Below are 15,918 nucleotides of genomic sequence, written 5' to 3' on the forward strand. Positions count from 1 at the left end.
CCTTTTTAAAAAAGGATATGTTCAAAAGTCTGTCTGACAACAACAGTCAGGTATGTTCTTCTTGCTGTAATCATTCCTCCTGTTTATACTGACCATTAGAAGATCCCTTCATCACGCACTTATGATATAAGTGATGGGGGACAAAATCCACAGTCCTCCTTCTGTGCAAAAATGTATTTAAAAGTTCATCTGAAGATAATAAGTTAGTCAAATAAAGTGGATATCTCCCACATTTACAGTCTTTTTAGTAAGAAATTCTGTGTTTTTTGTGTCTCCACAGACAATCAGCTGCAGCAGATCATAACAAAAAGAGGGAATTTGGCACTAAAAAGACGGTAACTTTGAAAGATATTGACTTGATTTGACAAATTTGGACACTGAAGCTTCACATTAGCTTCAAAAAAAAACTTTTAAATGCATTTTTGGCTGCAGAAGGAGGACTGTGGAGGATTTTGTCCTCCATCACTTATATTGTAAGTGCATTATGAAGGGATCTTCTAATGGTCAGTGTGAATAAGAGGAATGATTACAGCAAGAAAAACCCTCTTTAAATGTTCATTTAGGCTCCTGACTGCTTTAATGTTACTTTACTTTTTTCAAATTTAGTGTATTTTATTGTTACATTAATTTTACTTGCATCTTTTAGTCTTGTTTTTATTTTTATTCCCGTTCTCATGTGCGTTTGCATCATGTAAAGCACTATATGATGCAGAAATAATAAGTAAATGTCAGAAAAGTCCCTTTAGGCTTTATCTTCTCAAGACATAAACAAACCTTGATCTTCCTGATGGCGTCCACCTGCACTGAGTCGTTGTCCAGCATCCTCAGTATGGTCTCCAGCATCCGGATGTGGTATCGATGCTTCTCGATGAACTTCTTTAACTCCTCGATCCGGTCCTGTTTCTGTGGGAGCAGCGTGCAGTGGGGGCGGGGGTGGGGGGGGACGGGGGACGGGAGGGGATAGAAAGAGAAGAAAAGAGTCCCAAAGTCAGACTTTAAAAGCTGTTATCCTGCGTTTTAATATCAGGCAGTCATGTCTAAAACCTCTGATATGAGGACGTTTCCTCCCGAACCACAAATACATGAAAACAACCTGTTAAATCTGTTTTATTTGTATGAATTTCACACTTTATCATGCAGACTCTCATCAGTGGAGAGTTTTGATATCCTTGAGTTAGCTTTTATAAACAGACAAGAATAAAATCAAGGTATAAAAACACTTTTTTTCACTGTAATATTTGGTATTAAAAAGGTAATCTAACATGCTGCGGCTCCACTTTAACGTATTCCGACGCAAAACACGAATAATCCGATTTAACTCAATTATTCATTGAAATAACAAGAAGCAGAAAAAAGCATTTCAGAGTGAAAACAAGCAGAACAGTTTAACAAAATGAAGTAAAAGCATGTTAAAATTTTAAATAGTAAAACAAAACAAAAAAAAAAACACATAAGATACAGAAGTATATAAAAGGTATAGCACTGCGCTGCTGCTGCTACATGTGCACTTTCTGGCTTAATGCATCATACAGCACGTTCACAGGATCGCTTGTCATTTCAATATTTAATTCTTCGACTCCTCTACGGTTGATTCATACGTGTTCTCGGCCACTTTAATGTGATGCTCTGTTCTTTTTTTTTTTCTTTATGCACGTAATTGACTTCATATCCGAAAGTTTTTTCAGGGAAAACTTTTATATCAAAGATCAAACGTGTGCATCTATTCCGGATGCAGACATGAGAATAGAAAAGGAGCACACGTGTAAATCTTCGGCTGAATTGACGTGATTAAAAAAACACCACAGCTGTTAAAAAAAAAAAAAAAAAAAACACTGGCAGGACACTTTAGACATATGTTGTGCATTAGTGGAGGCATCGGAGTGGAACATATTAATGTGTTTCATCTTAATACATATTAATGCTGCATCAGCACATGTCGGGAACATTAAGATATTTCTGTGCTGAGGCTCCACAGGCTAAATATAAACCCTCGACCTGATGATCTGTGTCCAGCGTTGAGTATGAAAGAAAACATTTTTTTAAACCCTTACGTGACACATTTTAAAAATCCTTTAGGCCAAAAACCAAAATAAAGCTTTTAAGGAAACAAACTTGAGCTTTATTCCTCTCTGGTTTCAGGTTTATGATCATAGTTACAAGCTTTTTCATCCTGACTGAGCGAGCGAACCGTTCAGCCAGCGATTCTGACCGCGTACAAGCGACTAATGGTGTTTTAAAGTAAACACACGTCAAAGGGAGTAAATAAATAAAAAGCACGATGTCGGTTAAAACCCCTCTCAGGGCGGGAAAAACCCTCCCATGACCCCCCCCCTTCATTTATAAAATATGTTGATGTGCAAAACAGCCGTTTCCCACTGTGATCAAAAGGCTTTGAACCTGCATTTAAAGGATCATTCAGTGTTTTTATTTCAATTTCATTCACTGGAATTGAACTTTCTGAACTGGTATGTACATGTGTGTGTCTGTATGTATTATTATTTGAAAGCTCTACCTTATTATTTAAAGGTAGAGTCAGTCATTCTGAGAGAAAGATTGTTGATATTTGAACTAAACTTCCCTTCCCTTTGTGCTCCTCGGACAAGCTCTGCTCCCCGAATTCATGGGGACTCGCATTGCCATGGCAACGACCAAAAGAGAAATATGGTGGAATCCAGAGCGATGCGTCAGCTGTAGAGTCACTTCTGTTCCTCTCACACATTATCAAGACTGGAAAAAATGTTGTTTTTTTTTTTTTTTGGGTGTCTGATGTGAGAACAACAGTCCGTCCACACTCTTCTTCTTCTGCTGCTGCTGCTGCAGCTCCTCGGGAAGCTGAGAGGACAACGACCGGACAAACTTTCACACCTTCACCAAGCTGACTGACGACTGATATTTACTGAACTAAAACAGTTAACATGTTGCCTCCACGGGAAGAAATCAACAGTGTTTGTATTTATTGATTCACTGATACTGTTAATAAGTTCAAAACTAGGGCTGTAATCTCCTGGTCGATATGCTCTTGTCTGACTAAATTCTCATTGGTCGAATAATCTCCGTGTTCCTCTCATAAGGAGAAAAGTACGACATCAACAGCCTTCTGGGATTAATCTATCATTTCCTGCGGCAGGAGGGACAGACTAACAAATTACAGATTATTATTCAAAACATCCCCGTTGTCAACCTCTGTGTCGTTGCCGGGGAAACTATTGGTAGCGTAGCTCCGTTTAGGAATAGGACATAAGTATGTTTGCCTAGCGGGCGGGAAAAAGACGGTGGATGCGAGCGGAGCAGAGGAAAAAGGTTAGTAGTGAGTTGTCAGTCTGGCAGTAAATGTACAGCACAGACTACAGTGTGTCAGTTAATAAATGCTAAAAAGTCACGTCTGTTGTTTCCCCGAGTGCTGGACAAGTGAAGGAGGTTAGCTCCAAAGTTAGCAACAATGAGTTAGCATAACCTGAAGACGCGAAGTACAGAACGGAGAAATGTGTGGCCGCTGAGCTCACTGTGCATCGTTACATCCAACACCCCCCTCCTCTCCCGCTACTAATCTATTAGTTGAAGATTATGGACGACTTCCTGTTGAAGACACATATATAGCGAACTATTTGTGTGATTTAAACAGCTTCCTGCTCAGATTACACTTCACTGAACGTGATAGAAACAGATTCAAAGTGTAAAATAAAATGGAAGCTGTTTGGTGAGAAAACACTTTCTGTGTGAATCAGACACGGCCCCTCTCTCTCTCTCTCTCTCTCCAGCTCACCAGTCCTCCCACCGTTCAACCGGTGCTGGAGACGGGAGACTGTCATGTCCTACACACAGACGGCTGCTCTTGTCCTGCGCACGAGAGCTGCTGCTGATTGGCTGGAGGCGCGTTGTGTGGCTCAATCCGAGCCGCTGTGTTCGGAGTCAGTGCTGTGTATGAACGCCTGACAGATAGCGGACCACGAGGAGATATTCACTGAATTTGACAAAACCTTTAATGGTCCTGTATTAATGTAGATCAAGAGGATTCTGCTCAGTTTGTCACGTTTAATGTTATTTTAGGTGCGTATTGGTGAGAAGAAACATTCATATGATGGTGATTTCTCTTTGTATAACGTAGTTAAAGCCTGAAACATGTTTCTGTGTCTGTTGCACATATTCCAAACATCACTGTCTCCTTGGATAATAATGTTGCTGCTTTTCTCAAAATGCAAATGAAGCAGAAGAAAAAACTGAAAAGTTTTCAACCTTGGAAAAAAAAAAGAAAGTCTGACATCACTGCCTAATTCATTATTCCAAATATAATAATAGACTCTCAGTAGTTTACTTTGTAGTGAGCAGTTCAGACACTTATGAATCATCCTCGCTTTGCGTCATATCTGCCAGCCGTCGCCTGATAGAAACCTGCTCTATACTATAAAAAGACACCAGACTTATCCTTTAAATTAAGTACATTCATTTGTTTGGTGCACAGGACAGCATGTAGTCAAGAGTTGAGATGTTAGAGGTGTGCAGCAACCTCTTCTCTTCATGCCTGTATGATGTTAATGTTCATTCATAAACTGTATATACTGTATATTTCAGCATTAACCGGCAACCAATCAGGACACTTAATTGGTTTGGGTTGACTGACGCAGGATCATGCATATCATTTTGAAGTCTGTATGAAATCTGAAGGTCAAGAAACTGATACCAGCTCTACATCTCCTAGAAGATATTCAGAAGACATCCACTGATATATTTCAGTCCTACGCGTTTGGCCGACTGCACAAACAAAAATAAATCCCTCTGGGTCTCATTTATAAAAAAACAAAAACAAAAAACAACACACAAACAAAAAAAACAAAAAGTCCTTTGCAGATATTGTATGCTCAGAACAAATACGAGCCAATTACAGAGAAACTGAGTCAGCTGCACATATTTTCCTATGACGTCATTTTTTTTCTTGTGTGTGTGAGATACGAACACTGTACGACTCAAGATCTGCTTGTTCTTTACTTCTGTGTTTACTGCGCTGTGTCGTCAAGGGTAACGCTGAAGAGCATTTTTTTTTATAAATGAAGCCGCTGGAGAGGACTTAAAAGGGGAAAGTGAGTGAGTGAGAGAGAAATAAAAAAGAGAAGTGGTCAGCAAGGTTGTCCTTATCAGAGCAGAGACAGATGATGAATGGAGGACACACTACCTGACCTGAGAGCCTGAGGGGGGGGGTGGGGGGGGGGGGGGGGGGGGGGGGCTGCGAGGTTGACCGACCGGTCTGTGTCAGCTTATAAAGAAAGAAAAATAACCAGGAGGAAGAAACTAGAGAGAGGAAAAGATAATGAATGATTCAGAGACGACTGAGCACACTGACCTCCTTGTCTCCTTTCTTTTTTCTCGTCTGGACCGACAGAGACTCCACTTCGCTCTCGAACTGGTCCACCTGCATGTTCAAGGTGTCTATCGTATTCTGGAGGAATACAGGAAGTAAAAAAAGAAAGTTAATATCCACCTGTGATGTTAAAATGATTCAGCTGGTTATTAGTGTTAACTTAACACCCCCCCCTCCCCCCCCGAATATCTTGTTTTTGCTGCCCTCTAGTGGTTTAACGTCTCAGCTGGCCGCGGTGATGTAGAGGTGTACTCCAGGACACGCTGACATCACTGCTGGGTGTGGTTACAGATGTGACACGGGCAACAAAATAAAGATTTTTAGTCCGCTGTTAAAATCAATCAATATGTTTTGGAGATTTTGATAATCGGTTAATTGTTTTGAGTCATTTTTTTTTTTAAAGAAGAAATGTAAAAATTCTCTGGTTCCAGCTTCTCAAATGTGAATATTTTCTCGTCGTCTATGACAGGAAACAGAATATCTTTGCGTTGTGGACGAAATAGGACGTTTGAGGATACCGCTTTGGGAAGCTGTGGCTGACTCTGACATTTTATACACCAAACACCTGATCGATTCATTGAGAAAACTGACAGATTAATTGATAATAATCAGTAATTGCAGCCCTACTCGTGGCACATTGTCAACAGCTGCATATGTCGGTTATGAGCAAGTCGACTAAAGAGTAAAATTATGTTTTTTAGTCATTTTTAAAGTCTTAAAGAAGTAATACTACACAATAATTCACAGGAAAATTAGCAAAAACTAGACAAAAGTGTGAACGAGTATTTCTGCTTTCCTGTCCTGTTAATTGACTCATTAAGGACCCCTTTAGATGTCAGATGACACCTTGGTTTACACTATAAAATGTCAGAAAATAGCAAAAAAAATGCCCATTACAATTGCACAGACCCTAAAATGACATTTTTTTAATTAAAATAAATGTGATTAAATGAAATTATTTTAATTTAAACAGCTCTTTGTTCATCAAACAGTCAAAACTCCACATATATTCAATTTACAACAACATAAAAACACACAAAAGAGGAAAATCTTCACAATCGAGAATCTGGAAGCACAAAATTTTTGACATTTTTTCTTGATAATCATCAAAACTTTTGCAGTCAGTCAACTTATTGATTAATTGACTTGTTGTTTCAGCTCTACTTCATATCATTAATTAAAACAAAACTGTCAGGGTGGATTTTGAAGATAATTACACACAAATTGAACTTTACTAGAACAGTCAAATAAGTCAACAACAGTTTAGTGCTCGAGTTAAATGCAGACTTTAAAATCAGATTAGGTATATAAAGATAACTAGAAATATCAATTATATATTATCTCAATATATCAGAAAGGTCATCAGTGCAGCTCAGAAACAGCTCCTGTGTATTAATGTAAGTGACCGCTGGTTAAGAGCTTTTGTTTTTGTGAAAGCCAGGACGGTGTTTTGTCTTAATTTTGGTTTTAGTTCTGCATTTTTCTGACTTTCAGTTCCAGGTTTTGTTTAAAAAGTTGAAAAAATTCCGAGCAGCAAACTCGAGCTTAGGAAGAGCTTAGAATCACATCAGTACAATAACACACAGGGCTGCAAACTGAACAGAAATGTCACAAAACAACGACCGTCTCCATGTAAAAAAAACACAGACGCTTAACGACGTCACACACAAACTCACCGTTAGCCACGTGCCGACCTCCTCCTTCTCCCTCTGAGCCGGGTCCACCTTCTGGGCCAGTCCCAGTCCTTCTTTTGAATACGCTTTCGTCTTGGTTTCTCTTTCCACTATCTTGAACCGCTCCATTTGCTGCGAGACGGTAAATATATAGACAAGACACAAAAAAAACCATTATAAATCCAGTAGCCTTCAGCCTTCGCATCTTTGTGATGAGGAGAAAGAAGATAAAGAAGATGCCGACAAGTTCCAGAAACTGAAATAAATGGGGAGCTTTTTTTCCTTACAGCATGTTTGTATATATATATATTAATGGAGCTTTAAAATAGAAGAACTCAGCAAAGTGATAATAAATGGCAGCTGTGCACTAATGGAGCCATTAAAACCCACTCAGCAGACCAGAAATAGGACCAGATACTGTATTTACTTCTGTATAAAAGTGACGTTAAGAGGCCTAACAGCACCAGAGGACAAGGACTCTTTTAGATTTGAACTGTAACATTAATTTAAGACTGACTCATCTTTATCACATCCTCTATCTCTCTGTTTAATCAGCGAGCAGATTGCGATGCTCCTTCTTCTTTCTATACAAGACAACAAACCTCATCCGTTTCCTGCAGGACTCTCGCAGTACGACCGAACATATAATTTCAGGTCAACCGACCAAACCACAGGAAAAAAAAAAAAAAAAAAAAAAAGCAACTCATGGAGATCAGAGGGAGAGCTGGCGAGAGTCGCTCTCAGCTCTCATTGTGCGGGCAGGTGGCTGGCTTTCAGTCCGTCTCAATAACCCTCATCAAAGACTCGTGTGGCTCTGAGGCCTGAGGGACGAGGACGGCTGCGCTAAAGAACAGATGTTTGGATATCGGGACCGGCTCCCATGTCCCCCCGCCCCCCCACCCGGCTCTCTGTGAAGAACGATGTAATGAGGGTTTTTTTTATTTAAAGTGCTAATCTGAGAAATTATTTTGGCAACATCTTCGGTCTGTCGGTGTGTTTTTTCTGGAACTACACTGGATTTTCTGCTGGTGATGCTTTAGTTTCCCGAAGGTGGCGCTCGCGTGTTTCACTGCTGAGTCACAAAGGTGATCGCCGCTCAGATCTTCTTCTGTTTATTCTTAACAAACCACAGCTGCCGCCTGAAACTTAAAACATTAGTTTTTGTGCATTTTTTCCTCGAGTGTGTAAGTATTCAGAAGAGCTACGTAAAAAGTTTAAATCACTTGTGTTTTAACTGATTTTTAAAGTGAGAGAATTACCAAAATGTACCTTTATTTACACCTGAATAATAAATAATAAACACTTCAAATTACTGGGAGTCAGATTATAAAGAGAGACAAAATTAAAACTTATGAAAAGAAGATCTGGATCAAAACCTGCACGCATCGAAAGATAAACTTAATTTCTGCTACAAATACATTTGTCCAAACAATGTGCTTCATATACTGTAACACTTAACAGTCTGATCCAAATTAAAAGACAAAATATGCACGATTTTTGTGAATTTTAAGATGTAAATGAAGCTTCTGTTTGAGCTTTGAGGAGGACGATATCACAACTTTTAGACATCAGAAAAAAATACACCGATACAACAGAGACGTAGATTATACTGCAGGAGATGATTGATGATTTTAATATTTATTATTTCGCTGTGAAAACTCGTCACTTTTGACTGATTGAATCCAAGCTGTCCGTAACTTTCTGTTTTTCTCCACGAAGAATAAAACTACAAACCAGCTTTTATCTCTACAGGAGGCGAGTATTTGATATTGAAACAATAAAGCAGATTTTTTTTTCCTTTCTCACTACAAAGTGATATTTTAAAAGCTGTGTTGTTTGTTGATGCTCACTATGTCTCGATTTTTGTCCTGATTAATTGTCTTTTGGTTTTTGGTGAAGCCAAAGACAAATTTACTAACAATACTATATTATTCATGTATGCAGGCACACTTTTTGCTTTTGCTTCTGTAATAAAGGAAATCAACTCTTACACTCTGAGAGAAGCAGAAAAAATTACATTAATAAAACTTTCACATTGCAAAAATACGTTTTCATCTGTTTCTGAATGAAAATCTAAAAGATGCAATTTTTTGTGTTCTTTCTTCACACAGAGCATCATAAATGACACAAATAACACCAGTATATTCACAGTCAATCAATCATAAACTGGTAATCTGTGTTTTCCCACAACCTGATGGGTGAAATGATGCTAAACCTGTGGTGTTAGAAAAAAATTTTGCGTAGTTTCATAGTTTTCCTGCGATTATTTCTCCTAATTCCACACAAAAATCTGATAAACACCAAAATTCTGATAAGCTTCAGACATTTTCAAGATCTGGGATTTATCTGAGAGTTCAAAACAAACTCAACCCTCCAGAGTAAACACAGGTCCTGGAGGGAGTGTTATAATGAACATGATGGACTGTGTCTCACCTCTCTCTCTCTCAGTTTCTACTCACCGTTTCTATGAGTTTGCGGTTCTCTACTAGCTGCCTTTTGTCTTTGATCTCGTTGGATGCCACCCACGTCTTGATCTGGTCTCGAAGACGCTGAGGGACCAGAAGAAGAGGGAGAGAAACAGAGTGGGGGAGGGGCGGGGGGGGGGGGATAGAGAGAGATACATCAGCGAACTCTGTGATACGTGCAGAAACTTGTCATGGACGGTGAACTTGGTGTCTACGTGCATCACACTGGCTTGGCTTGGAGTTTGGTCCTCATGGTAACACTGGGATGAAGCGCACACTGCTTCTGGCTGACCTGATGATATTTAATACTCCACAGATTTCACATCAGCAAACAATCTCTGTCCTTTCATTCAATTTAAGGGCCCAAAAACGTAAGACGCCAGACCTCAACAAGTCAACTCAGGCTGTTTCACTTACTGATCGGCTGCATATTAAACCCAATTTACACGCACCAAGATTAGCAACTGATTCAGACCAGAGCAAAGGTGTGAAAACACCTTTACAGGTTTCAATATGAAAACACTGGTGTGGTGAGGCTGAATGTTTCCGATGACATGGGTGCTTTCCCAATGACCTCATTTACTAACGCTGCTGCACCTGTGAATTAAAAGAAAGTTAGCAGGTTTCTCACTTTCTATTGAGATCACTATAAACTTGAAGTCTCTCTCTGTGACATCAGATCAGTTCATTATTGGAAGAGGCTTCAGCAGGACAGATCTTTACAGACCACAGGGCTTCAACTGCAGTCCTCAGACTGATCACACAACTGACAAATCATTACCTCTTTAAATAATTAAAAATTTGTCCAATATCGCCATTATCTTTAAGCGATGAGTGCTGATTTGTAGACTTGTGAATTACTTATTTAGTGTTGGGGAAGTCCCCGGGAGAGTTTACACCAGATTTCAGTGGGAAAACTGGGGGGTGGGGGGGGGGGTGGGGGGGTTCTGTACTAACCTGTAGCTTTTTAATCTCTTTCTTGAGGTCTGCTTCATACTTCTCCTTCTGGTTGGCGTTGGCTGCATTGTGAAGCTGCAGAGAGGATGAAACAGAGGAAGAAGAGTCAAACCAGTTCTCAGCTAAAACAATACAAAATTCAACATGTATACTGTAAATATTTAGTTTGTGAGAAGCTTTACCAGCTTCTCTTTGTTCATACGCTTAATATTAAACTTCTGTGATATGTTTTAACTATCAATTAACTAAATCTTTTAATCGATGTCTGTGGGCAAATTAGGTTTTTGGCAGCAGACTACGTGGGAAAAAAAGATAAACATAAGAGCTAAATGGGTTATAAATTACGCTATAAAAGTCATACAAGTATAACATGTACATTTGTGGGGTAATACAAGCCACTGGAAAGTCAAATAGACTTGCGGTGTTCAGCCCACACAAATGAATACAGGATATAATGAAGGAAAAAAGGACAACTGGGTGACTGAACCACTAACGACTTTCTGCCTCTTTATTAGCAGGACAGATCTGCGCTCTGGGCTGCTGTTAGCTGAGAGCCAAGCGCTGTTTTAACGAGAGCCATATGCACTCAGTTTATTATCAACATCATTAGAACTGTACATTCTGTTGTGGCCGCGGTGGGACTTATTTCCATCGCCGCAGTCGACTACAGAAATTAACCTCAGAGGCAGATATGGCCGGAAAAAAGGATTTAACTACTGAAACTTTGGCATTTTGTGACTGGAAATTTTCACTTAGCATAAAAACACAACATTCACTCCTCTAAATCTCGGAAACATTCAATGATTACCTGCCACATATAAATGTAAAACCTGTAGCCAAAAGTTGGCGGCATTTTGCATACATTTATTTAAGGCTGGCAGTAATGATTGATAATCTGTTGATTACTTTCTTGATTAACTGATTAATCATTCGGTCTATAAAACAACAGAAAACAGTCCTAAAGCTCAATGTAACATCTTAAAATGTCTCCTTTTATCTCACAAACAACCCAAAACCCAAATATATTCAGTTTACTACAATGTAAGAGCAAGAAAAGCAGCAATTTTTCACATTTAAGAACCTGGAAAAGACAAACAGTTGACATTTTTGCTTTAAAATTTACTTAAATGATGATCAAAAGAATTTTCAAATAATTTTCTGTTGATCAACTAATCGATTTTGCCGCTCAGATCAATGATGATGATGATGATCTCTTCTTACCTTTTGCCAAATATCTTCAAACTGTTCAACACCTTCCGCTACTTTTTTCAGACATCGATCTATTTCACCTGGTGGAGAAGAGACAAGATGATACAGCCGATCACATGACGGTGAATAAAAATATGTTAAAACACAAAGAAAACTTTACTTTTTTAAAACTCAGAACAGATCTCTATAAAGCCAAGAAGACGCTGTCTGGATCAAGCCTGATCTTAACCCCAAATTGTTTGCTGAATTTCTTTCAGATCAGTCATCTGAAGTGCAGTTTGAGGGGGGGTTATGACACCTGATTAACTGCCTGAACGATCAATGTCCACAGTCTGTTTCACGCCATTTAGTCATGCACATATATATTAAATTAATACGGCTCCTTTCCTCTTTTTCTGAAAAATTAATATCAGCCAATATATTATATTAATGATAGTATCTGCCTTACAAAACCACTATCACTTGGACTCAAGTGATGTGATAACTTTAGGGCTGGGCAATATGGTTAAATTCAATATCACAATATTGATATTTCCCAATTTTCATATATGAGGGGGGGACCCAAAAACTCCCAGAAGCCATCGATACAGCTTGATGCTACGGTGGAAGAAACACACTGACAGAAAATGAATACAGGAAATATTTCCAGGAATGGAAGAAGTGTGTTTTTTAACAATTTTGGGCATTGTCATACATTACCATATGGTAATTGTAATCAAATTACTGTGTGATGGAGTGAACTATGTTTCACTGCTATGCAAAAAGTGATATATCATTTAATTCAGCCCAACTGGAGGGAATAAAATTCAGGATTTCTTTTTGGGCAAACAACTAAAGAGACGAGAACAGACTGCGGCTTTGACTAAGTTGTGTGAACAAACTCCAATTCTGACCTTAAACAGCCTTGACGTTAAGATACTGCTGCGGTTGTGTTATTTTTAGATAAAAGTCTACCTCCTCTGTAATAATACATTACAATTTGACAGATCCTAGTTGCTGTTTGTGCTTGATCTTTTCTTCTTCTTTCTCAAAGAGATTTTAGAGGAGATACGTACAAATGTGGGTTTTTTTTTTTTTTTTTTTTAAATATGACAGCCGTTCACTATGAGAAGTCACAGGAGCGCACGTGAAGGGATGAGTGATGCTGGCAGAGAATCATCAAGGCTGAATCCTGTCAAAAACTGTGTTTTCAGGCTGCGATGACAAACGTCAGTTGAAAATAACATCAAAGTAAAAGGACACGGAGGAACATTTCTGTGGGACAGAGCTGAGCCTCAAGGTTTTCTCTCTTTACACAAAAGTCTGGGTCGTGTTACGAGTATTCTTCGGCCAGGTGTCGAGCTTCGGATGCGGTATGATCCAGGTACAATGAACTGCTACAGACATCAGCAGTCATGAGTCTCCCTGGTACAGTCGTACTGTTTAAAATTTTACATAAAAGCGCTGAGAAAAGAGCAGCGGAAGAACAGACCCTCACTGCTCACACTAGACACAAAGTGTTTCTGTCTGAGGCCTAAAACATGTACTGGTCTCTGTGAAAATGTGCTGGTGAAATGAAATGAATGAAAATGTGCACAGATGTCAGCCAAAAGACACGGACACAATGTCACCCTGTGCACAAAAAAACCCCCCAAAACAGCAAAAGAGGAAAACTCAAATAGGAGAGGGCGATATGGATAAAAATCCTTTATCATGGCATAACTAATTTTATATTTTGCAATATTTGTATACAATTCAGAGATTAAGTGTTTGGATAGTTACACATTTAATTTGAAATAAAATAATGGATACTTATATTAAAGTTCCATGTCTCAGCTTTAATTTGAGTGGGTTTAGGAGTAGTTTTAGAAAGAACTGCGACCCTTTTAACACACAAGTTTAGGGGTTCAACCGTAATTGGACAAATACACATAAAGTCAAACAAGATCATGTTTAATGTGTTGAAACACATGAAGCATGAAGAACAAAAACGCACTGAAAGCGATAACTGACTCGCCTCATTTGACGCTCCTACGTCAAACCGCAGGCATCAAGATTTGAAATGCCGACGTCACACAACCGACACGCATTAGTCCTGTTGTTCTTTGTGTTTAATGTTCCTGCTGAATTAAGTTGGATGTAATGAATGAATGAAAAGGAGAAATGCAGAGGAGGAAAATGAAACTAAGAGTGTCTGTTTCCACGGTAAATCATCTGTTGAGTGTTTGGTGGTTATTTGTTTCTGCTTTAGAACGTAATCCCCATGAAACAATCAGAAAATAATGTTTTATTTCGGTCGTTCACTGCTTTGTTCTCTTGGCTCGCTCTCTCTCTTCTTTCAGCTGCAGCTTTGGTCGCTGGGTCCTCAGTTGATGCTCCAGAATCAAAACAAGGTCGGAGTCGGTGCGCCAAAGCAGTTTGATGCACCTCATGATGCTTCTGGTGTGCGTTTGGCCATTTAAAACAAGAAGTGTGCTTCAAAATGTGCATCAGATGCTTTCAGGACTGTTTATCATTTACATTTTCTAAAATCTAATCATTTGAAACACTGTTCCTGGATAAAATAAAACAAACTGATGCTTGAAAGTATATGCAAAATTCATCAATTTGTAATAGCGAGGAGCACATTTTACAAAATGCTTATGCTGTTTTCTACATGCCTGGTTTTATCTGCTTAAATTGTGCTAGACTGCAATGCTGTTGTGGTCCTGCTTGATAACAAGGTGACTTCGAGCTTCCTGTGATGGTCTTTCACTAAACTGATGGTTCGATACATGTGACTGTGTTCAGCTCTCAGTACTTCTGTAGCTTGTAACTGAATCTCTGTGGTTTGGAGTTTAGTTTCAATCCTACATTGCTGTTCATACTTCCAGCCTTTTACTGTTTATTGATCACTTTCAGTTGTATCAGAGTTGCATTAATGTACCACTGCTGCAGACTGAATATTTCCTGCTGCTGCACCAGCAAACCAGAGTCTTTCATTGTGAACACTGAATTAGCAGAACTTTGCTAGCAATGCTATTCTTCAATAAAAATAAGTTGTCTACATGACAAAATATGGACTATTCTGCTCTATTTGGTCAGTAGACCAGTTTTAAATATTGCAGAGAGCTGAGGGTGTAAAGATAGAAGGTGTCGTATCCCTACGAGGCAAATCTGTGATGTTGGGTTATATAAATAAAATTGACTTAGCTTGACTTTACGATCACGCTGAAACTGCAAGTTTCTGTTCACCTCCAAGATAACTGTTGTACATTTTGTTGGGAGTTAGAATATAATCTAAACCCACTACTGAACCCAAAATGCAAAGTGTTGAAGGAGACGGAGCTTGACACTGATGCAGAAAGAGACGCTGACACTGGAAATCTGTGCATAACAAAATCAGCAGAGGACAATCTGGCTGTATTCAGATTAGATCTGGCATTGCGGTGAACCTCCGCAGGGTTGTGCGGAGGTGCAGGGGGTGGGGGTGTGGGTGTGTTAATTTGTAACCGCAGTGAAACAATCACAAAATAACGTTTTATTCCTCTCATTCACCGGCTTTCTCACCGCCGCTGCTCCCTCTCTTCTTTCACTCTCCAGCTCGGTCGACCATCGCTTCTCTCTTTCTCTCAAAGTCACTCATACATTTACTACAAGGCTTGTTTCTCTTAGTGTATGACAGTAGTTAACATATTTTGCAGCTTATACTGCACACTGACTTTTCTCCCCACATAGATTAGGGCAGTTTCAGTTTCTATTCCTTGCATAGTATTACTCACAGTATAGTAGGAAGAGAGATTCTGTCTCAACCTCTCTTTTGATAAAGTGACCACAGCCTGACTTCCCTGGGGAGCCTGTTCTGCTTGTGGCGGCTTGTTTCTATGTCCTGGCTGTGTCCATTCATTGTCAACATTTTCCTTAGTTTTCCATCAGTCACAGTGGTCAGATACCCTGCCGCCATGTACTCTCTGTTTAGGCTCAGATAAAATTTGAACTTACATTGTGATTCGGTGGTTTATCTCCAATATTTGATATAATTTTCTTTTTGTTTTGAGATGATTTCATTGGGCCAGATTGTTTGGTGTCTGTCCTGAAGGCCTGGTGTGTGTGGGCAGAGCTTCAGGACCAGCTGGCAGAGGAGACTCTTATCTTTGTTCAACTCTTGGCACTGAAGGGCTTTGTACTGGCAGGAGTGGGGGTCGCTACATTGGAGGTGTTTATAAAATTTGATGGATCGCTTTTGAATTTTAATAACTGAAGGGTATTGATCACGTTCTGCCATGCGTGCATTGTTAGCTGT

At 39.3% G+C, this 15,918-nt stretch overlaps 1 protein-coding gene across 2 annotated transcripts in view; it reads right to left on the minus strand.

The window, feature by feature from the left end:
* LOC122969228 (CCR4-NOT transcription complex subunit 3-like) overlaps positions 1-15,918 on the minus strand; it is a 37,256-nt gene that overhangs the window by 12,755 nt on the left and 8,583 nt on the right. The window contains exons 3-8 of one of the 2 annotated variants that reach the window (XM_044334767.1): positions 11,670-11,737; positions 10,449-10,523; positions 9,486-9,575; positions 7,030-7,158; positions 5,336-5,431; positions 775-897 (exon numbers count right to left, since the gene is read on the minus strand). In XM_044334767.1, the coding sequence (XP_044190702.1) occupies positions 775-897; positions 5,336-5,431; positions 7,030-7,158; positions 9,486-9,575; positions 10,449-10,523; positions 11,670-11,737 (581 nt within the window). Of the gene's footprint in view, positions 1-774; positions 904-5,335; positions 5,432-7,029; positions 7,159-9,485; positions 9,576-10,448; positions 10,524-11,669; positions 11,738-15,918 lie in introns of both variants that reach the window. The other variant, XM_044334766.1, reaches the window with a different exon arrangement.

The sequence above is a fragment of the Thunnus albacares genome, chromosome 19 (assembly GCF_914725855.1).
Source record: "Thunnus albacares chromosome 19, fThuAlb1.1, whole genome shotgun sequence".
Taxonomy (NCBI): domain Eukaryota; kingdom Metazoa; phylum Chordata; class Actinopteri; order Scombriformes; family Scombridae; genus Thunnus; species Thunnus albacares.